Below are 22,830 nucleotides of genomic sequence, written 5' to 3'. Positions count from 1 at the left end.
ATGTTAGGATGTGGATGTGACACTTTTACATATTACATGGTTAAAATTTTCTGAAAGGACTTCAAAGACCAGGTAACTAGTCAGGCACAGTGCGAACTGCTCTTCACTTTAAACCATCACCCCTCTTCCTGGAAGGCAAGATTCAGGTTCTATGCATCTTTGTATCTCCTATCGTACCCAGCAAATATACAAGCAGAAATTAAATAAAATTAAAATCTACCCCCCCTGCTCTTCTCTCTAATCTCTCAAAAATAATTTGGCCATGAAGTCTATTCCAACCTAGTGCTTTTCAGTCTGTTCCTTAAGTCAGATGTTAGACAAATGTAATCCAAAAGACAGTTTCCCACTGCTTTTGCGACTTGGTGAGCAAGCAACGGTGCCCAGCCAAGATAGGCTTATGATTTATATGTCGTCTGACAAATGTTTTTGACTCAGCAACAGCATAAGGACCAGTTCTGACTACGTCGTCTAGATAATAGTATCACTGAAATGAAAATAATGGGGTTAAAATGGCATTCCCCCCTCTCCCAAGGACTCAGAGATTGGCAACAACATATACACTTTGCTAAGAGGAAAATTGTGAAAAAAGTTACTTAAAAAATTATAGCAATTGAGTTGTCAGATCAAAGTTGACAAAGTTGACAGCAATTTCTACTACGTGCTGGTTTTTGCAAAGTAGATTAAGGCTACGCAGAAGATAAGGGATTGAAAAAGGGGAACTGATTTAATGATTGAAGATATGTGGTTTTACTCCTCCCAAATGGCTGCTCTGAAACACTCTAGCACTATTCTCCCTAAATCAATGGTTTCAAAATATACCTACTAGCTGCAGTTACAAAGTAATATGGCCAAATATTTTAAAAAGAGATACCATAACTACACGCCACCATTACAGTCATCTTGACAAAAAGTTACTTCTTATTCCAATGAGCTGCCATTTCCCAAAACATTGAGGCTTTTATGCTATTCTTTTTAATGTTGTCCACTTTTTCAAAGCCTGCAAAATTTCAGTTTTTCAGACTGGAAGTGATTTTTTGAAAATCATTCAGTGCCAAGGCTGGCAGATAAGGTTGTTCCCAGCTCAAAAGACAAATATCCCCAATAAAACACAACATTTCTAAAAAAGTATTGAGTGACTTTAAGACACAACTTGTAATTTAAGTTGGAAAGCAATTTCAAAATGTAATGGCTATTTAGTTAGAATAACAGCATCACTGGGAAAAGCATGTAGGCTGTTAGGCAGACTCATTGTAGGGGAAGGAAATGTAACATTTATTGAATATCTAGTTCATGTTCGGCGCTCTGCAGGAGGTACTTTACATCGATGTCGCATATGTTTAATAACTGTAGATGGTCACACAGAGAACACATGGCAGTGGTGCGTCTGACTTCTTACAGAGGAGTGTCATTTGTGATTAAAGAAGGTACCATTAAAGTCACAGATTAAACAGTTTGAGGCGGTCCTTGAAAATATACTTAGGAGGATGTCTTATGGAGTTGTAAGCTTCAATTCACTCCGTTAACTAGTACTACATGTACTAGACCTATGGCACTGGGGAAAGAACAGGAAGCCTAAACCCAGATGAAAGCTGCTACCTCAGAATTGTAGAGAGCTGCACTGGCCTGAATAAGAAAAGGATCTAAGACATGTCAGCACTAGCATAATCAACCTGAAAATTATTTCATTACGAAAAGGAAGGAGAAGACTAAGTTTTACGCAGTGACTGTAATAAGCTAATATAACAAATATTTCAGGGAAGAGAATGAATTTATTCCTAATAAGGCTAGAAACACCTTTTTTCAGTATACTCATATGTATCCCTCACTTAAAAAAAAAAATCACAAAAAACCGTATCACATGAATCACATTCACGAGGCTTCATCACACATCCACCCACAGGAACAACGCAGGAGCTGAAGAGAGGTACAGTACCATGGAGTACTGCCAGGTGGGCGAGACCGGCAGGGGCGGGCATGGGGAAGGGGCTGTAGAGTACTGAGCAGGCAGAGCACCCATGGGCTAAGGGATAACAGGTTGGCAAATAGGGCTAACGTCAGAAGTATTGCACAAAATGGAAAGTTTCCATTTTTTTGGCAATAGCTTAAACTACATTTATAAAGTCATCTTAAATACAACACAGGAAACAAAAACAAAGCTCAACAAAGAAACTACATAGTAAAATTTTTGAGAATGTACCTGTGCTTAAATTTAATATATAGTGAGGATAATTTTTTCATAAAAAGATTTATTATATTCACTGAAAACAGGTAATTTAGACGTTTCAAATCCTATTATCTAACTAAGACCTCTGGGTTAAGTTGGTAAAAGCAAAACCACTTGTCCTCACTTCCTGATCTGATGAAGAGGCTGCTGTATTTAGTTATGTAACACTAAATAACAAAAGAAAAACAGCACTTATTTTATTATCAGATAGCAGTAACTTACATAATATCAATGTCAATTACCCTCTCTATCTGATAAGGCACAATGAGATACTCTTTTGCGACCAAAATGTCTCAATTTTAGCAATTTTTAAAGAAAAATGTACCGTGGGTACCATTAACAGTCTAAAGCACACACACACACACACACACACACACACACACACACACAATCTCTTTTATATACGAAAGATAAACACATTTTTCTTGTAAGTAAAAATTTTTGTTAAGAGAGTATGTGTTAGGAGCTGAGAAACTAGTTACTTGAAATTTTTCCACTAATGGAATACTCCTACATTTCAGGGGGAAAAAAAAGTTCTGTTTCCCAGGGGCACTGAAAAAACAGGTGTTTTAGAAAATGAAAAATGTTTTAATCATTTCTAACTCTTATGGAATACAGCTAGACATTTATAGGCTAACACTGGCATCTGATTTAGCTTCCCAATCTTATATTTATACAGTTTATTACAAAGGGGGTGATATACATATTGGCTTAAAAACCACCATCATCCATTTTATGGATGGCAATCAGGCTAAGGTAAGTCAAACGACCTGTAGACAGCCATGTAAGCAAGCACTGGAGGAACCCAAGAAATTGTATCTAATAAAAACTCTTACTTTTGGTTAAAATGTATACACATGAATCTCCCTGTGGACAATATTTCCAAAGAGAATACTTTAAAATTGCAAAATAAACTAAGTAAGATTACCCATAGAATAATCTAAACGAGAAATTCTTTTGACAATTAAGATGTACAAAATCAACACAATTGTTTTTAAAATTATGAAAGGCTTAGATTAGCCTAGAATCCTACAAAAAACCTAGAATTAAAGTAAAAGTACTAAAAAAAAAAAAGTATAATCTGAAAGACCTATAGAGTAGCTACTGGTTCTTCACTATCCTCTCAACTAGAAGTTAGCAAGCTTCCTAATGGATGACAGCACACATCACAAGAAACGAGATACAGTAGCTTTAGAACTTCCTAGCGCAGGCTATTCGATGTGTTAAGTCAGACAACCTGACGTACTATGTAAGTGTCAGATGACACAAAGCTTTAGTCTGCTGGGGGATAAAAGGCAGAAGGGTACTGTGAGCAGCCAGGGTATGAATTAACGTCTGCCAGGGTGGCAAGTGGTAACGAGAAAAACGTGGGCTACAAGACTGGCTGATCAAAGTGAAATTCTGGCATCACTTAGAAAAAGCCTCAGCACTTCCTTTTCCTACTTAAATTGCAACTGGTTGCAAAACAAGACCCACTTAAAGTGATTGGTTTCAAGAAATGCAGCCTATCTGCAGGCTTTGGAAATCATAGCATTATTTTGTTCGGTTATTTGAAATTTCATGGATGGATTATCTCAGTGCGTAAAAGATAATTACTGAGTATCATTTTTCCCATCAATTCTCTTTTTTTGTATCTGATGATTAATTTCCAGAAACACTTGAAGCAACGTGAGGAAAATCAGCCATGGAGTTTGATGCATACCCCAGGATTTCAAATTATAGCCTATTAAGGCATTTATTTCTAAACTAAGATGCCTACACCTTCATTTAGGGTTGTCTCATAACTAAAGTTATTTTTACGAGATAATAATCTGAAACATGTAACAATAGATAAATCCTTAGAGTTTTTTGAAGTTGCCAGACTAACAATATTTTCACTGAATGAAATGAAATGGAATCAGTCCTAGTATAAAGCTCCTAGTGAAACCGTGCTGCAAAAACAACCACATGATAGTGCTATGCATGAAAAACACTTCAGGACCAAGTTCAATGAAGCCAGGGCAGAGAAGAATAGGGAGGGAGTTTTATGTAGTCCAACAGGTACTTGAGTGTATGTAATAAATTGTGGCTGGGAAGTGGATATGGGAGTCTTTGGAGAGAGTTTTAGGCAATTTCCACTACACACATGAATTCATATTTATGGTTTTAGAAATACATCAAAGACCTAGAAGTCCTTCTCCTTTAGGTAAACTGCTTTGCCCAGTACGGAGTCTTAAATGCCAGAGGAACAATTATTTTCCTAACTTCCAAAATATTTGATAACTTTATCAAACTGCTCATCCATTCTTCACCCCTGCAGCACAAATGATATAACTTGTGAACAAAACTAATGAACTTTCTCTAGTGCAAGTTTATCACCATTCTTTTTTCACAAGAAATTACTCTGTATGTTCTCACCAAGTGGGATATTTAGATGGTCTTACAGGGAAAACAAGGTGTAATTAACTGTACAAACTGTCTTTGATATGTGACACAACCTTTAAAGACAGAATGAAATAGAAGTTCACACTGGTATAATCCAGTCTGCAAGGATGAATAACATCTATAGGAGAAAAGCCTGAATCTTTCATAGGGTAGGTGGGATGGCGAGTACATTGCAGAGCTTGAACAACTCAGTTTCTTCAAACTGCTTGATCTGTTGAATCTTAAAACAACTCACTTTGCTCACTGGAATAATGAATAATCTTAGCTTTGTTTTTATTCCTCTCATCCATTTCTTGCTGTTGTGAACTAGGGATAAGGTACTCACCACACAGGCTCATGAGATATAAAATTCCCTTCTTTTCAATAAATATACTGTATTTTTTAGCTGAAAAGCCCTTGAAGTTAACCCCTCTTCCTACAAGCAGTGAGTGGGACATCACTGGTGGAGAATATTAAAGTTCTAAGAGATATTTATGTGGGCTGTCTTAATTATAATCAGTGAATTTAGTCCCAAATATGCAAAGGCAGGTGAACTTAGCATTACGTAATCGTGGACATGTGCACCTGTGAGAAAATGTGGTTAGCTGCTTGTTGTTGAGGTGGCGGCGGTGGCAGAGGGGGAGGTCCAGGCACTTGGGTTCTCACTGGTTGTTGAGCCATTGGAGGGTTATACACAACTGGACTCCCATCTGGGTTTATGAAGGGCTGACCTGAAAAATTAAAAAAGGAGGGAACAAAAATAATTTACAACAGAGTCTAAAAATCGGTCATTCTACTAACAATTTATAATACACGTTTATAATCCTTATTCACAATTTTGAAGCTTTTGAAAATAAAAATGTCCTTAGCTTGGGAAGAAGCAAAGTCTGACCTTATAGTATTAGTCTTTATTTTCCTGCTTAGAGTACATATTCAGACATTTTGCTACAGAGTTTTACTGAGGTTGCTGATCCAGAATCTACTGAAGTTATTTTATAACACATAGATTTTTTTTCTGAAAACCTCTGAATTCTGAAACACACCTTGTTCAAGAGATCAGTTACAAGTCTGTGGTGCTTTAGTGCTGTAATACATTTCAGTTTCCAGAAAAAAATACTTGAGTTGGGGATACAGGAAATTTATTAATTAGCCTCTATTAGGTGTTGGAAAACAGCTACTTTACAGGCCAGAGTACATATATTTAACTAATAAAGCTAAAACTAAATGAAAATGAAAATGGTTGACAGCTTCAAATTTCAAATTGTGGACTTGATGGCAGTGTTCTTGTTTTACAGCTTCTAACTTACAAGTTATAAGTAATTTTTAGATTCTAAGTCATTTTCTAAAGTAATCTTTTTAATTCCAGTGAGATTTATTCATAGGTAAGAGAGAAAACTAGAGAGAACGTTAATATTGATTTTGAGGCCTGTTTTTATTGCTTACTAATAACTGGTGTGTTTTTTTTTTAAGTAAAATAAAGTTTACGCTTTACACATAACATTCTAAACAAGTTTTTCTTATTGTAAAAAGTATTAGTAATATATTTATTGCGGGAAAATAACCAACAAATACAGATCAAAAGGAAAACAAATCCCCCATAATCTTATAGTTAACAATTTGGTTGCCTTCTTCTAGGCTTTTTTCAATGCACATATAAATAGATTTAAAAATTAGTATTTTTCCTTACTATGCATTAGATTATTTTTTAAAAAAGAAAAGACTATGTGAAATAAACTGACCATTGACTATGATACCCATTTAGAATGGGAAGACTACATAGGAAAATAAGAGAAATTTGACTTAATAATAGCTTTATACATCCTTCAAAACATCCTTTCTTCCATTATAAAACACCCCCTCTCTTTTTTAATCTATGGCATGTAATAAAATAATACTTGGGAGGGAAGGATCCACTGTTCTATTGTTATTTAGTGGAAAAAGTCCTCCAAAGTCGAATTATTTCTATCAGTTTCCTGATCATTTATGTGTTGGTCGCAAATAACTAAAAAGAAGTCATGCTGGGTATTTGCTGACGGTTAATTTTGGAACAAAAAAATGGTAGAGAAGATTTTGGGTGAAAGCATGTTTATTTAAAAGTGCCTGAAAAAAGTTAGATGTGTTATAAAGCTGTTCTCAAAAAGCAAAGAGGTCACTTTTGAACTCATTTAAAATTAAGAATACAATTCAATTTCAGGTTGATTAGTTTCTCACTCTATTATTCCCTACTCAACTGAATCTTTCATGTTACCAAAAACATATTAACCAGAATGTTTTGAATAAAAAAATAATAGGAAATAGTGAAATATTAAATCATCTTATATCCTGCTCCAGGAAATCAGGAAGTTTAGTAAATATAATAAACCTCAAGGATAAGAAGATAACTATTATTAAGCAAAAACTGACTTTCTGAAGTCAGTTACTTATGCTAAATCAATTCTTATAATAGAAATAAATGTTGGAATACTTTATCTTAAAAAAAGAGATGCAAATGAAATGTGAAGGCAGTGAGTTTCAAGCCATGTTTTCTCTACAACAAAAGGAACACTCAGAGACTCTGACACTCTTGCCTGTATCTATCTATCTTGCCCAACTACTACCATGCTGATGTGACCACATCAGCTCAGTGTATGAATTTTTCAGGAAGGTTATGAAATGATTTAAAGTTGTTTTCATTATCTTACCAAATGACTGGGCTATGTCATTTTTGAATAGAGATGTTTTGTGATCTTTTAAAAGATTGTATTTTCTCTATTGTAAGTCATTTTTTGCCTATGTACAAATGAAATGTACTATGACTGCATCTCTCTGAGGCTGTTTCCTTATCTTTAAGTGGAAATTTAGTCTACCTAGCAGGGTTGTTATAAAGATTATAAACAATGTATTTAAGTCACCTAATATAGTACATGAGACACAGTAAATGCTCAACATATGCAAATTATTATCTAATTGCAAAAAATGTGCTGTCAATATTAATTCATAATGACTACCTATTTTCTTTTTCTTTCTTTCTTTTTTTTTTAGCAAGGGCACAGCTAACAGTGGCCCATGTGGGGATTGAACCGGCAACCTTGGTGCTACCAGCAACATGCTCTAACCAACTGAACTAACCGGCCAATCTCCCTATTTTCTTTTACTAATAAGATGTCCTTTAGCTTTCCCTCAGTAGAAAACAATTACCATATTCAAAAGGACAGTTATTTATAGGATCTTTCCAGAGCTGTTCACTTCTTCCTTCTTCATGAAATACATACTATTTTCCCCAGAATAAAGCTTTTATCAAATAAAAATTTTATCAGAGCTTTTATCAAGTAAAGCTCTTTCAAAGGTGGTTGTCTCATTTCTAGGAAACGAATTGTTTTTAATTACACTTAGTCCATTATTTGGCCTAAAAGATGAAGTCATAAATGTCACAAGGAGAAAAATATAAAGATATCTTTTAACATTTTCTAGCATAAGTGTTTTTATTAAAGTTCAAAAAAATGCTAATTGTGCATGAAAAATAAAAAGCTGACAACACATACACAGATAATACAGTTAATGCGTATTCTTTAATTTTCAGATAACTCCTGATATCTCAACTGAAATAAACACCTTTTTCGGGATACCAACCTGTTTGTGGGTTGATCAGAATACTGCCAGGTGGTATGCCTGCCGCTTCCAAGGGAAGCAAAAAGAAGCTAGTGCTAGGAGATGCGACTTGCCCATTTAGGCCACCATCAAAGGAAAGAGAACTATGAGTGCTGACAGTTGGATAGACGACAGGTGCGCCATGAGAAGACTGGCTGAGAGCTGTACCTGGAAGAGGCTGCTGGATGTGAGAAAGAGAGCCCGTAGATGACCCTACACTACCAGAAGACTCAGAACCTAGGGGAGGAGTAATGAAAAATATGGATTTTTTAAACCTCATATAAAAAATGCAGGTTTTAAACATGTAACAATCAAAAATCAAATTCACATTGCATACCATGCAGTTACCATATAAAAGCATTGGCTATTTTTGATTTACTGTACAATTTCATTTTCCCTCCCGACAATGAACAAGTTGAATACAACTAACTGATCACATCAGTTGTCAGAGAAATCATAGCCAAAGCATGCAACTTCAGCACGTTTATAACACCAGCCACGGACAGTCACAAAAAGCACATTGCCCACATTCCCAAAAGGACAAAGTTATATACATTTTACCTTTTAGATTAACACCTAGGATTATACAGATTATAACTTTCCCTGGGAAAAAGAACTTAGCATAGCCAAATGCCCAAACCTCTTATATCAGAAACCCCTTATCTACAAGAACATGGAAAGATTAAGAGTAGTGTAGAAAATAACAAAAAAATGATAAACTTTCTTCAAGAGAAATAACTGTCAAGTTTCATTGCAGAACTTCATTTTCAGCTCATAATCATACCATCTCCCTATAATGTACAGTAACCTTCTGATTTTTTACCATATCAAGGGACAAAAAGAGTATTAACATCAGTTTAAAATTTATTTCTCACTGTCCTTAATAAACTAAGTTGATAATTTATGTCTAACCACTTTTATGTCTGCAGTTGATTTCATTTCCTGTTACACATAGACTAAAAATGTCAACTGACTTTCAGTATAATGGCTACAGGTGAATGAGAAAAGGACAAAAAGGAAAAGATTTCGATAATGTATATAGTTAATTCAGTTTTAAAAAACAGTTGATTCTGGGATGGAGAATTAATCTTTAATGAATGAAATAAAACAAATATGATACACTATACAGATTTCCTCTGAAGGATAACTTCTATTTTAAGTTGTACCAAAATGACTATAGACAAGAACTATATAAAAAGTCATTTTTTCCTAGTAAGAGTTAAATTTCTTTTTATCTCTTAAGATAATACAAATAACTAGTACATGTTCTTAAAATGTTTTAATTTGGAAGTGTGTCTAAATGACTTTCTAGTGATATATGACTAAATGGCCATTTTAAAAATAAATGCATCTTTGGTACACATATATTTTATATTCATAAAACTTACCTGTCTTTGGCAATACCATATACACTAGGACATTTTTACTATCCACAATAAAAGTTAAAAATGTGACAAGTGCAATCCACATACTTTAACACTTAAAACACTGAGTATAGTCAGAGATTAAAAAAATACTCTGTGACCTTCAATATACATCTCTCCCTTTAATTGTTATCTGTACAACACCAAATGTTAGGCTAATACAAACAGGTTAAAGAGAGAGAGACATTTCTGCTGACTTTCATGCTTATTTGGGATAAAAATATGGATCAACAAGGATCCCAAAAGAAACGTGAGGTTCTTGAGTATTGATGCCAGTTAGTGAAAGTAAAAAGAGAAAATGTTATGAACCTAAATGTTATGTACTCTAAATGCAAAGAAGCTGGTAGAATTGAGCATGTTACTGAAATTTCCACTCACTGATAGTAGTTACATATTATTTCTCTTTAGTTTTTAAATTTCTCAAAAACTTCTCAGCCATTTTATTGGTCTTTGAATGGCAAATGAAGGACTTTATCATGAAAAATGCAATCGATAATTGACAGTATTAACCGAAAATGCAATCACTGTTAAAAATCCTAGGTGAGAAACTACACCTTCCAACTATAAATAAGCAATGAAAAATTTCCAATCACTTCTGGGAACTCAAAAAAGAGATGACATTTCATTCAATCAACCTGATTAACTATGTCACAAGAGAGGATTATTTTAATTGATGTTTTAAAATCTCTCTCTCTCACACAGAGAATGAATTATAGTATCAACAAACATGTATTTCCTAAGTACTCTGGAGGTGCTCAATGCACCACTGGTAGGAATTTTGTATTTTAGGATAATTACAGAAGCCATATGCTAACTAAAGAGTTAAGACAACATAGAGAAACTAATGTTTTGACTGCAGTTTTAGAGACATATTTTTATACCTGTTTTTGAAAGCCTGCCTATGCTTTTGCTGCTTCCAGAACTATCACCTCTTGTCAGGACTGAAATTCCACTGAAGCTGCTGGCTTTGGTTACAGCAGGCTTGAAGTTGCGGAGAGAGCTGTCTGAATCTGTGCTGCTCCAGGGTCGTGGTTCAGAGTACTTCAGCTCGTTCTCAGTGCTGCTTTGATGGCTATTCGTTGATCTCCCTGAAGCATCTTTATTAACTCTGCAATTTAGAAATGAAACTTTGAAAAGCGAACAGAGACAAAAACAGAAAGATGAAGAAAAATGCTTTAATTTTTCAATACTGCATGAAAACATGCTTCCAATACCTAAATATCTGGCGCCTCTGCTGTGTACTACTAGCATCCTCATCTTGGATTCTGTTGGCATTTTAATAACACATTTTTACTTTTATTAGCATCAGACAGTCACCAAAACAAATGTTAAAAATTCCCTTACCTTTTGTCAATAATATAATTCTCTTGGGAACACAGGGACTAGAAAGAAAGATAAAAGGTTAAGCTTTTGTCAAGTACATAATGCCATCTGTAAACTACTGATTTTAACAAAAATCATGTGTAATAATATTTAAAAAGTATCCCCACAAAAATCCCACGTTGGAATAATAGTACACAACTAAATGACAATGGAATTTTTTTGGCTTGGAGATACTATGCTTACTTTTAATAAGATACACATTTTGAAGCCATCATTTTTGTGGTACAAATTATTTTGAAAATAAAAGTCTCTTTCAAACAAATAAATCCATTTTTATTATTACATATTCAAGGTATACTAGTCTGTAGATTCCACCTCACAACAAACATTTTGATCCCCTGTGCTTTGGCTGCGGATGTGGCAGAGAACAACCAGCTACGTTTCAACGCAGCTGATGCCAAACTGCTCTGATTCTATTACCCTACCTCAGGCAATCATCATTTCTGCTTGTATTATTATACCAGTCTTCTAATGAGTTTTCCAGCCACCAGGGGTCACCAAACTATGACCACCCACCTGTTTCTGCAAATTAAGTGTTACTGGAACACAGCCATGCCCATTCATTTGTGTATCATCTATGGCTGCTTTTACATTAAAAAGGCAGAGTTGAGTTGTTGCAATAAAGACAGAATAGCTTGAAAAATCTAAAATACTTATCATCTGGCCCTTAGCTAAATGCCCAACTACCTTAACTAGCTTTCAGGGTCAAGTCATCCATCTACTTCCTGCTTATTTCTCCAATCTAACCTTTCCTTATTTCTTGTGTCATCCAGGCTGTCTAGTCTACCTACCCTGAATCTTTCAATTCCTCATGTGTCAAGTACTCCTTTATCTCTGGGCCTCTGCAAATAATGACTCTCTACTTGGAACACTTCATTCCTTTAGGTTTCGCCTTGGAAGGTAACTCCCTCTCATTCCTTAGTTCTGGTTTGTGGTACTTCTCTGCCACGTCCCATAGTGTGTGATGCTTCTCTGCTGTGTCCCTGTTTCACCTTCATGTCTCTACACAAATCACACACCGTATTTTCATGTCTGGCTACTCATCAAGGGTAGAGACCTCATCTGTCTTATAAACTAGAGAGACAAATACATCTAGTTTAGGCTCGGAGTTCAGAAAACCTGGGTTGAAATCCCAACTCTGTCATTTTCTAGCTATATTATCTTTGGCTATTTTACTTAGCATCTTGGAGCCTCAATTTCCTTAACTGTAAAATAATGATAATATCTACCACATAAGGTTTGTTTGAGGGATAAAATATTGTAACTGTCCATGAATATGTTCTCCAGGGCCCAGCATAGCACCTACTATAGCGGCTCAATAAGATCTATTGAATGAATATTATACATTCTTAACTGATAATCTATATTTTAATGTTATTTACTCTGTTTTTCTTAACATAGAGGAAATTTCTATCTCTGGCAGTGCTAACACAAACTACTTACATTCATATATCCTTGAACAGTTAAGCACAGAACAGGTGTTTAACAGATACTGGTAAAACTGAACTGATTCTCTTCTTGAGTATATGCATAAAATAATTAGACACTTAAAAGATCTCTTTTAAATAATCACTTGTGAAGTGTAAAATAAACATTAATCTAAAAAATCAATTAGCTTTATTTCAAAAGAAGAAACCAAGTTCGTTATCAAGAAAAGCCCACTAGTAAGTAGGATTTAGAATATACATGATTTTGTAGACACTGACCAATGTTCTAAAAATCTCAAGTCTATGAGAAGTCTGGAAGAAAAAAATATTACAGAAACTATATACTTAGTCCAATGTACTACTCCTACAGTCCATCTGCTTCTAACTTTTGAAAAATTCATATAACTACTACAAGTATTACACTATTAACATGAACAAGACAGATCTCAATTATTTCTTAATGGTGACTTTATATGTAACAAATGTGGTTTAAAAAATGTGATCAATAGATTAAGGGAGGAGCCCCTAGAATGCAATTAGTGTTTATTCTAATATGAAGAGCTAAATGTAATAATACATACATCTTGGGAAAATATGCGATCTCTAGCTCTCTGGTACTCTTCTTCTCTTTCTTCTATAGATTTGCTTCTTCTGTCATCTTTCAAACGTATTCTCATCTAAAGAAAAGAGAACAATTACTACTTGGGAAAGTGACTTGCTGGTCTAAGTCCTGCCCCTGGGAAGAATGCTCCGACTGACTGCGCTACGTTACCTGGGGATCGTCTTTGTCCAAGCTGGAGTTATCTCTCTTGAGGATATATCGTTTCTGAAAGTCTTCACCTTTATCGTCCTTAATATGCTCATTAAATTTCTGATCAGGTCTGAAAAAACAAACAACAAGGGAACAAAAAAGACAATATATAATATTTACACAAAAGTTAAATGTAACATTTCATGAAAAGTAATCAAAGTGACCACTCACTTGTACCATTAATAGGAACTTATGTTATCTCATTTACTCCCCACAATAATCTTGAAACAAAATATTAGCCACACCATGTTACGTGTGAAAGGCATAAGGAATACAGCATGGTCTCTGGAATCAGATTGCTTGGGTTCAAATATTCAGCTTTACCAATTTAGTTGCTTTAGGGCTTGCTCAAGTTACTTAACTTTTATATTCCCTAGTTTCCTCATTTGTAAATGGGAACTATAATGTATCTTCTTCATAGGGTTGTTCTGAACATGAATTAATAAATAGCACTTATAACAGTAAACACTCAGTAGAACTTTGTTATTATTATAAATATTACTAAGAAAACAGGTTCAAATGGCTTAGGCAACTGTCCAAGGTCAAAACGTAAGTACATGACTGAGTGATAGCTGGAGCCCTGGTATATAAGACCCAAAGCCTGCATATCCTCTGCATTGCCTCCTCTAAAAGTAAGAAAAAATTTTGGGACAAGGAAAAAAGTCTAGCACAGTATCATGTTACACTCCTATAGTACCTGGTTTGGTGTTATATAATTGAAAGTAATCAAATATTTTGTGGTTGAATGAACTGTAATTTAAGAGACTACTTCAAAATGCAACCAAGTTACCAAAAATGCTTCATTACAGTAGGGTACATCTTTGCTTTATGTTAACTGAAACCACTTACAAAAGAGAACTCTTTTGGAGGTTAATATTGTCACCTAAAGTAATGATTATAAAATCTTAATATATTTTATGGCTGATTGGTCTTTCCTTTATGGAAATGTTGCAAGTTCTACTGAGATCCAGAAGACAGACATAAATAAGGTTGTGGCCCTTGGAAAACAATTATGTAAAATTTCACTACCTCAAATATATTTTTAGCTTCAACACATTAATTCATTCAACACTCTTGTGACTAAATATCATCCTCTCATGAAATTGGAATTACTTTTTGAAATACATGATACATAAAAATACATTTAGAGGTTATAAAGAAAGTCTCATTGAACGCTCAAGTTGTATTTTTTACATATAGTTAAAAAAATACATTAGTTGCATAATATATTATGAATACCATAAGTAAATTTCTAAACCAAATAAACCTGAATAATGACATTTTCAGCAAACTGACCAGTTATTTCAATATGTAGTACTCAAATAATATTTCTAAATATTTGTTTTAACCTAGTGAATTTTTAAAAAAAGTACCATATCTACTTCCTGTCAAATGATGCCAAAGGACATATAAAATGAGAATTTTCTAAGTTAAAGAAACCTCTATTTTAAAATGTATTTAGGTAAGTGAAACAAAGAGCAGATCCCCACATGAACTTATATGAACTAAACTTAAATAAACTTAAACAGAACTAAAGAGACAAATAAAAAGAGTAAATAGTTTCATGACCAAACTAATAAGAAAAAGCCTGCTTTCTTTAGGAGTTTGAAAGATTGTCTATTTAGTTGTGACAACGGCAGCAGCGTGTTATTTCTATCACATTATTGCCCCATTTACTTATATCAACTATTTTTTTGGCAGCTAAGTCTTATTTTCTTATTCAAGGAGTTTGGACTTGGGTGAGAGACTGTTATTCCAGTGTGAACTATCATTTAACCAAGGGCCTGGCAACTTTTCTGAGAGGTGCTGGATTCCCACACCCAGTACACATCATTGGCAGGCATTTCAGCTAACCTTCAGACTGTCTTACCTCTTTCTTTTATAGATGCCTGAATTTACTGCCCTGCAATCGCCAACTTCCCGCTCCATTGAGACACCCCAGTGGACCCCGGGTTGTTGACCTCCACAACACCACTGGTTCAAGGCTGGAGCGGGTAATCTGCCTATGAGGAAAAGGTAAGTTTGTTTTTATTCAATGTGGAGCAGATCTCTAAGGTTTTCTGGTTTATAACCTTCTGTGTATTCCAGAAGATATAAAATAAGAATACAGTGTAACTTCAATAATCCGAAATGTCTTTACAACTATGCTATTGATCCAGTCTTCCTTGAGTACACCATCAACATCTGTGTTTAGCTAAATGTTGACTCCCTTGATAAAGAGAACCCTAAAGCTTTCTGACATCATTCACAGCGTTCAAACGACTGAAGTTACACTGTATTGAAAACCTTAGAGAGTCACCAGTCAAAATGTTAGTCAAAATGCCTGCTAATGTGCATGGGTATCCAGCAGCTCTGAGTAATGTTGAAATGTACTGGTTAAACGAATTAGAATTCTATTCACCTTCAGTCCAGCTCAAACATAGCTGTTACTATCCTACCTTAGCTGTGATGTAACTAATTGGGAAAAGATTAATTGATGGGGGGGATATTTTAAAAAGATTACGGGATGGGCAGAAGAAAGTTAAATCAGATTCACATTTGAAGGTAAAATTTAATCCCTAAAGAAAGATAGGATGCTTTTCAAAGACACCTATTTTCATTAATTTAATTTTAGTTTTGGAACAATCATTTAAAAATACTAGGGTCCATCAATATATCTATTTAGTTGACAACATACTATTAGAAACGGAAGAAAACCAACTTACTTCCAGGAAATAAAATGGCAGCTAGAAGAGTAAAGGCCATTACAACAGAAGGGACATAAGTGAATCAAATATAACCATGCAAACCAAATGGTGCAAATACAACACACTAAGAGAAGTCTAGCTTAAAGAAAGGCAGAAAAATAATGAACTGAAAAGCATTATTTATGGCATCTGAAGTTGAAGCTCATTACCACAGATCCATTGCTGCCACAGAAAAAATTCTTTTGATAGGCAGATCACCACCAAAGTGTAAATTTTAGCTGAACTCAACTAGTTGCTTTAGGATTAGCTTTATAAATAGGCAGAAGAGGTGCTGTGAACATGTTATAATTTTAGGTGCCTCTGCATCAGGCCTTTTGCTCCCAAATACAAGCACAGACTATCTATTTCACCAACACTATAAAGCTATCCTTTTTTAAAGCAAATAGCTCCTAACTCCTTAAGAAAATTTCCTCAGTAAATTATAAGAGCCCAGAGGTGGACATGACTGCATGGCTAACACCGTATTAATCAATACACCCATCTTCTTGTGGTTTGTAGGAAAAAAGGAACAAAAACAGAGGTGGAAAGGATGGCAAACTGACAGAAGACTCAAAATTACCCCCCCCCTTTTTCCCCCCAAATTTGCCTAAGGCTGGCCATTGCTATCTAAATTACACTAAATTAAAAATCCATGAGAATGGTTGTCCAATGTTACTGATACTATGACCCCAAAGGATTTCTTTTGCTTTTGTTTTTTTTAGACCAGTCCTCATTCACCTGCCTCTTTTCAGTTCCGAGTGGTACACTTTGAAACTAGTGAGTTAAATGTACTTTTTGATCCAATCACATAAGGTTATCATGAAGCTTAATTAGGCTGCTAAAACACGTGGAAAACCTCAGATGAAAGGTGCTGTAGAAATATGAAGTATTGTTACATACATATATAACATATACCTACATTTCTTGATACTTACATTCTTGTATTGCTAGTTTTGTTTACTATGACAGATTTCCCACTCTGATCAACATTGTGGTCTAATCCAAAGTAAGCAGCTACTCTGTGTAACAGCATCCTATGGTAAGATGTCATTGGGGGGAATTTTTTACGTGGAGACCTAGAAGTAGAAGGAAAACTAATTTAGTAAACCAAGGAGAACTGTGATGACAATTTTTTTTCTTGTTAAATATCAGGACTTACTCATTATTACCAATGAAATCTAAAATTTCTTGTTCCAATTTCAACAGCATCATTCTGTCCCTGAAACAAAATATGAAGACTTATATGTAAAACTTAAAATGGAAATAATCATAAATGTTGAATTTATACTGCTAAACACATTTTCTTAGAAATTGTACACTGAGGAAGATCACAAGCTTGATGCTAGAATATTTACACGTTTTCTAAAAAAGTAATGTTTTAAAGGAGTGAAACATTTTTTAGCTTAATTTTTTATTATGGAAAATTTCAATGTACACAAATGTAGAGAGAACAGTGTAATGAACATCAATATAGCCATCACCCAACTTCAACAATTATCAGCATCTGGTCATTCTTAAAATAGATGTACTTTGATCTAATTATCACTATACTGGAGTGTGTTCTGTAAATATATGGATAATAAGAGCACATTAGTTTTTACTTCCTTACTCAATAAAGCTGAGAGGTAGCAGTAAAACAGACATTTCTAGTTAGGCTCGTGGCTTCGTTATCATGCTGAACTCCACAGAAACAGCACCCTAAAGCATATGCAATGCCAGTAACGACAGGAACACTCCTAGGGGAATCTCACGTTAGTATACGCGTGGAACTGCAGCAGAGCAGTATGAACTCAGAAGGAGAGGACTTTTCAAATCACTCTGTCGACTGCTATTATATATTTTTAAGATTGGGAATTTTCCCATAAAGATCAAAATGAACCAAAAGCCTCCAACATGTAAAATACAGACGAACGCGAGGAGAACGTGCGCGTGCTCCTTCAGACCGCTAGGGTCCCACGTAGTGTGCTGAGGCTGTAACAAAGGAATGGTGCCCCTCTGCAAAGGACCTCCTTGTTCACACACCAAGAACGTGGCTCAAGAGAGTATTCCTGTGCTCACTGGAAATTTCATGTGCTTAGTGGGTGGGGGGGGGGGAGGGAGTGGGACAAAAACAACTCGGAGAACCTTAAAGCTTAGAAGTAGCTTTACAGATCATTCAGTTCTGTTCCCAAAATTGTATAGATGAAGAAAACTAGGCAGGGAGGTTAATGTTTTGTTCCCAATTAAACATTATACAGTAGATCCCTCTCAAATTCTAACAGAACAGACGGTGCTTCCTGCTTAAGTTGCCTGAAAGGCTATATATCAGCCCTGAGTTTGATCCTCCCTCTACATAACAAAAGAAGTCTCATAAAACTGAGTAATATTTGACCATACATTTAAAAATATTAGTTGAAAAATCAAGAGAAAACCATAAACATGCCAACCTGGTGATTTCAAATTTAAAGCTGAAAACAGAATTATCTTTTAACACAAATACCATCAACATTCAATTTTGCTCCCAAATCTGGTTTTCATTTCATTTTCCCCATCTCACTAAGTGGTGCCACCTTTCACCTAGAATACTGTACTAGAAGGATTTTTGGCCTATTATAATCCTTTTTCTAATCCTCTTATGCAGTTAATTACTGGTGCAAATTTCACCTGCCTTTACCTTCTATCTATTTCTCTTCTGTTTCGACTGCTAGTACCCCGGATCCAAGCAATCAACATCTCTGACTTTACTACAACATAATAGTTTAATGTCTCTGTGTCTTCCCTTGTTCCCTCCAATTCTATCCTACCTAGAGCATCCATAATGATCTTTTACAAACACACATGTGAACACATGTCATTGCCTTGGTTAAATATTTATCACAGGTTTACCACTGCTCTTAAGTTAGAACTGAGCTTCTGTAATGTGGCCTGCAAGGCAGGCATAATCTGGACATTATCTAGTCTAATCTGCTCCCCCTTACACACAGAACTCTTACCGGGTATCATCTTGGTTATCTCTGTACTTGCCAAGCTCCTTCCTTTCTCAGTCTCCTTGAACATGCTGTTTCCTTTGCTTGGAACAACTTCTTTTATTCTTTCATAGACCCTGTTTTATTTCATACTTTTACATAACAGCATTTACCACAATTGTCCTTATATAGTTATTTGGACTATATAGAGAAACTATATTTGCGTGGAATAAATTAATGAAATTAATTCAATTTGAATGGAATAAATTAATGAAATTATTTCATCCAAAAGGTCTTTTAATACTTTTTCCCTTAAATTTTGGGGGGAGGATAAGGAATTTTTACTACACAGGGTTTCCCCCTACAAAAGGACTTACTTAATGATAAGACCCTCTTTTCATCTAACTTTTAGGGATCAATTTGTCTTGAAGTGATATAATTTTCAGTAACTTTCCCGATATATTTTATACACTTATTGTAGAAAAAAAAGGAATCTGAGGTAGGCAACTTATTCAGCATTCACAATACAGTGCATTTAAATTGGTTTTCTGTGTCTGAGCTACACAGCAGGCATCTTAAGATATATGAAATGTTCTTCAGTGAATGTACTACCATTGAAAATAAATTTCTGTTGTCTCCATGAAAGAAAACAAAATCTAACACTTTCATTAGTCACTGATACAAATTCAGGTTTTCCCGGCCTTTCACACGTGGTCTATGGATTACAGAGGATTTTCTATTATTATCTGGACCACTTACCATTTAAACTAAGTTCCCCTGCTTAGTTTATTAATCTTTTAGTTACAAAAAAGAACTTGTTAGGTAAGGCTGATAACTTCCCTAAGTTCTTAAGAGTGACACTTCCTGCCTTTTATCCAGCATAGCTCAGTCCAAGCTCCCAAAGTTTCAAATCTGTAACCAAGGTTAGATATTTTGGTAATGTCTGTAAGCTAAAAATGAATGATCCTTTATAGAATACATATGGGAATCAAGTTAATAGATCCACAAATTACTTTTCTTAAGGCATATGAACCCAATAGTAGGCACACTTACTGAAACTGTTACTGTATAAGCTTTAAAAGGAATCAACATAACAAAAGGAACAGATATAATATAAATGTCGAATTCCTAGCTTATACACCTGAAACTAATATAAAATTGTATTGTCAACTGTAATTGAAAAATTAGAAAACAACAAGAACCAATATATGGTGTCTGTTTTTAAAAAATAATGAAAACAAGGATCTCAATCAAACTCACCAGTAGTAACCTACTACCTAAAGAGAAAATGAAGGGGCAACAATCTTTTAGTTATCAGTGTTCTAGTCATTATACCAGAACTAACTTTAGAGAAAGTGTGTGTAGATGTTACACCAGTGGCAAATAAAAAAGAAGAAAACAATAATGCCTCCATCTGACCACCTCCTTCCCAATGTTACATAGGTCCTTGGTCAAATATCCGCAACAGATAAGAAATAACATGATTTTCAAAAAGTATTTCAAATACAAATTACTTTTAAAATATCCATTCTCAGAAGTAATCCATGGGGTTACTTCCCTTCATTAGTCATCTAATACAGTTACCTTTATTATTAGTGTTTCTTTAATATAGATAGAATTTACACAAAATGGGTATAAAATCAATACAGAAATAGGTATAAAATTATGTCAGTGAGCGCAGTCTCTATCGAGGACAACTTCAGATTCCTAGGTTCTAACTCAGCCTCTAAAAATATTTCTTGCAAACAGGAATTCCAGGTAAATTATTATTTAACATCTGAAATTAAGTTTATTTACTGGGCTGAGGACAAGATAAAGATTTAATAATCTGAGGAAAAATTCTGAAAGGAATTCTTTGAGCAATATTTAATCTTGAAAGCTTTAGTGCATTATCTGCCACACTTACCGCTAATTTTGGGCCATGTATATCTAGCAATTGATTGTGTTTCACTGAGAGAACACTGAGCCATCAATTAAGCAAATCTTGTTTCTCACAAAATTTAACATTAGCTAAAACTTCCTAATCCACAATGACATTAGTAATAACATACTTTAGCCGTTACATAAATTATTCATCTATATAATTATTCCAATAAAAATGCGTACATAGAAGGAATAAAGTACTGATACATGCTACAACATGGATGAACCTTAAAAGTATCATGCTAAGTGAATGCCAGCCACAAAAGACCACATATATGACATTCACATGAGATGTCCAAAATAGGGAAATCTATACAAAAAAACTAGGTTAGCCCTCAGGGCATAGGGAGGTGATAGCAGCAGGGTATGAGGTTTTTTTAGGGGGTGATGAAAATGTTCTATAATTGACTGTAGGGATGGTTCCACATATCTGTGAATACACTAACAATCATTAAATTATACACTTTAAAAATTAATATGCAGACAACTTACAAACTTTCGCATTTGTAGAGGAAAACAGAAGTACACAATAGAAAATATTTTGGAGCGCATAAAAACAGATTTCTAATCTTTGTCTTTACTGATGTCTCTCCTACAGGTTAAGAGGAAAAATTCTGCCTTTTTAGGCCTATCTTGTTTCACCCAAACTAGCTACATATTTTTCTACCTTCCCCTTATTCTTCAAATCACTGAGTTCTGGTTTCCACCATTTTACTCCAGAAGAAACAGCTTGTTAAAATAGCCAACAACTTCTTAGTTTCTCAGTCTAATGAATTGTTTTTGGTACTTCTATTTCCACTACCCTGTTATTTTATCTTTCATGAAACTGTTCTCCCTTGGCTGACTTCTAAGGCAAATGTTCACATGATTCTTTTGCTATCTTTAGGACTCAGTCTCTTCCTTCTCCTCTACCTTTTATATACTGTCTTTCCATAGAATTTTGTCCTTGTCACTTATTTTATCTCTCTGGCAAACTCATTCATAGCTAGCCTCACCTCTCCTGCTAACTCCTGAATCTGGAACTCCAGCCAGGCTCATTTACTTGATAACCAGAGCCTCTTAACTGCCAGCAGACTTCATCTCCTGGCTTTTCAGCAGGCACCTCAAACTGTATTTATTTGTAACAAAACATGCCCGATTCCATTCAGGCTTGCCCCTTATTTACTTTGTCAGTTAATGGGACTAGCTATCATCCCAGCCAGAAAGTTAGCAGCTACTCTGTTCTACTCTGTTGTCCCATTACCCTTCCAAATCCAAATGATCACCAGGTCCTGCCATGGTACCTCCTGAAAATCTTTTCAATGTGTCCTTTTCTCTCTTCTCAAATGATGCACAATTGGCACTTCAAGTAAGACTATTTTTTTATTGTTCATTACTGTCTTACAGATCTTTTGAACGAGACTGGCTTCCCAGGAGGACCCCACACTCACTGACACTCCCCATCCCAGCGTGGTGGTACTATCCTATGTTGAGAACAACTGGATATAATCTGTCTTCATATCTCACCATCAGTTTCTAGAATTACTTGCCATATGCCACCCTGCTAGAGCCAGAGTAAACAACCTTGTCTTTCCTTGAATACACCTCTTCCCCTCTCATAATACTATGCCTGTGTCTATCTGGAAAGTCTTTCTCATGCTTTGTATGGACAGTTCCCATTTAAGGCACTCTGAATTCAAGACTTGGCTCAGACACTATCTTTTCAGTGACACCTTCCCATGTCCTCTCCAGCAGAAGTGGATGTTTTCATAGCACCTCGAAAAACTTCTTTTATAATATCTATTCTATTTTAATTATGAATCATGTGTTTCTTCCTAGCACAGAGAAAGTGAACACTTTAGGGTCAGAAATCATATATTGCTCATCTTTATATCTACAGTGTTTAGCACAACCCTTAGCACATGACAGATGCTCAATACAAACCTGTTCATTGGGTT

At 35.0% G+C, this 22,830-nt stretch overlaps 1 protein-coding gene across 8 annotated transcripts in view; it reads right to left on the bottom strand.

Moving 5' to 3' along the window:
* Positions 1-22,830, bottom strand: part of R3HDM1 (R3H domain containing 1) — a 111,533-nt gene that overhangs the window by 64,995 nt on the left and 23,708 nt on the right. For 4 of the 8 annotated variants that reach the window (XM_074335625.1, XM_074335626.1, XM_074335631.1 and 1 more), the window contains 9 exons: positions 17,185-17,244; positions 16,961-17,101; positions 13,261-13,369; positions 13,070-13,165; positions 11,023-11,060; positions 10,893-10,943; positions 10,560-10,786; positions 8,237-8,491; positions 5,213-5,358 (listed from right to left, as the gene is read on the bottom strand). In XM_074335625.1, coding sequence (XP_074191726.1) covers positions 5,213-5,358; positions 8,237-8,491; positions 10,560-10,786; positions 10,893-10,943; positions 11,023-11,060; positions 13,070-13,165; positions 13,261-13,369; positions 16,961-17,101; positions 17,185-17,244 — 1,123 coding nt within the window. The remainder of the gene's footprint in view (positions 1-5,212; positions 5,359-8,236; positions 8,492-10,559; positions 10,787-10,892; positions 10,944-11,022; positions 11,061-13,069; positions 13,166-13,260; positions 13,370-16,960; positions 17,102-17,184; positions 17,245-22,830) is intronic. The other 4 variants (XM_074335640.1, XM_074335642.1, XM_074335634.1 and 1 more) reach the window with 3 other exon arrangements.

The sequence above is a fragment of the Rhinolophus sinicus genome, linkage group LG01 (assembly GCF_036562045.2).
Source record: "Rhinolophus sinicus isolate RSC01 linkage group LG01, ASM3656204v1, whole genome shotgun sequence".
Classification (NCBI taxonomy): Eukaryota; Metazoa; Chordata; class Mammalia; order Chiroptera; family Rhinolophidae; genus Rhinolophus; species Rhinolophus sinicus.
Note: the sequence above shows the minus strand (reverse complement) of the source record. Positions and strands in the feature narration are given on the sequence as shown.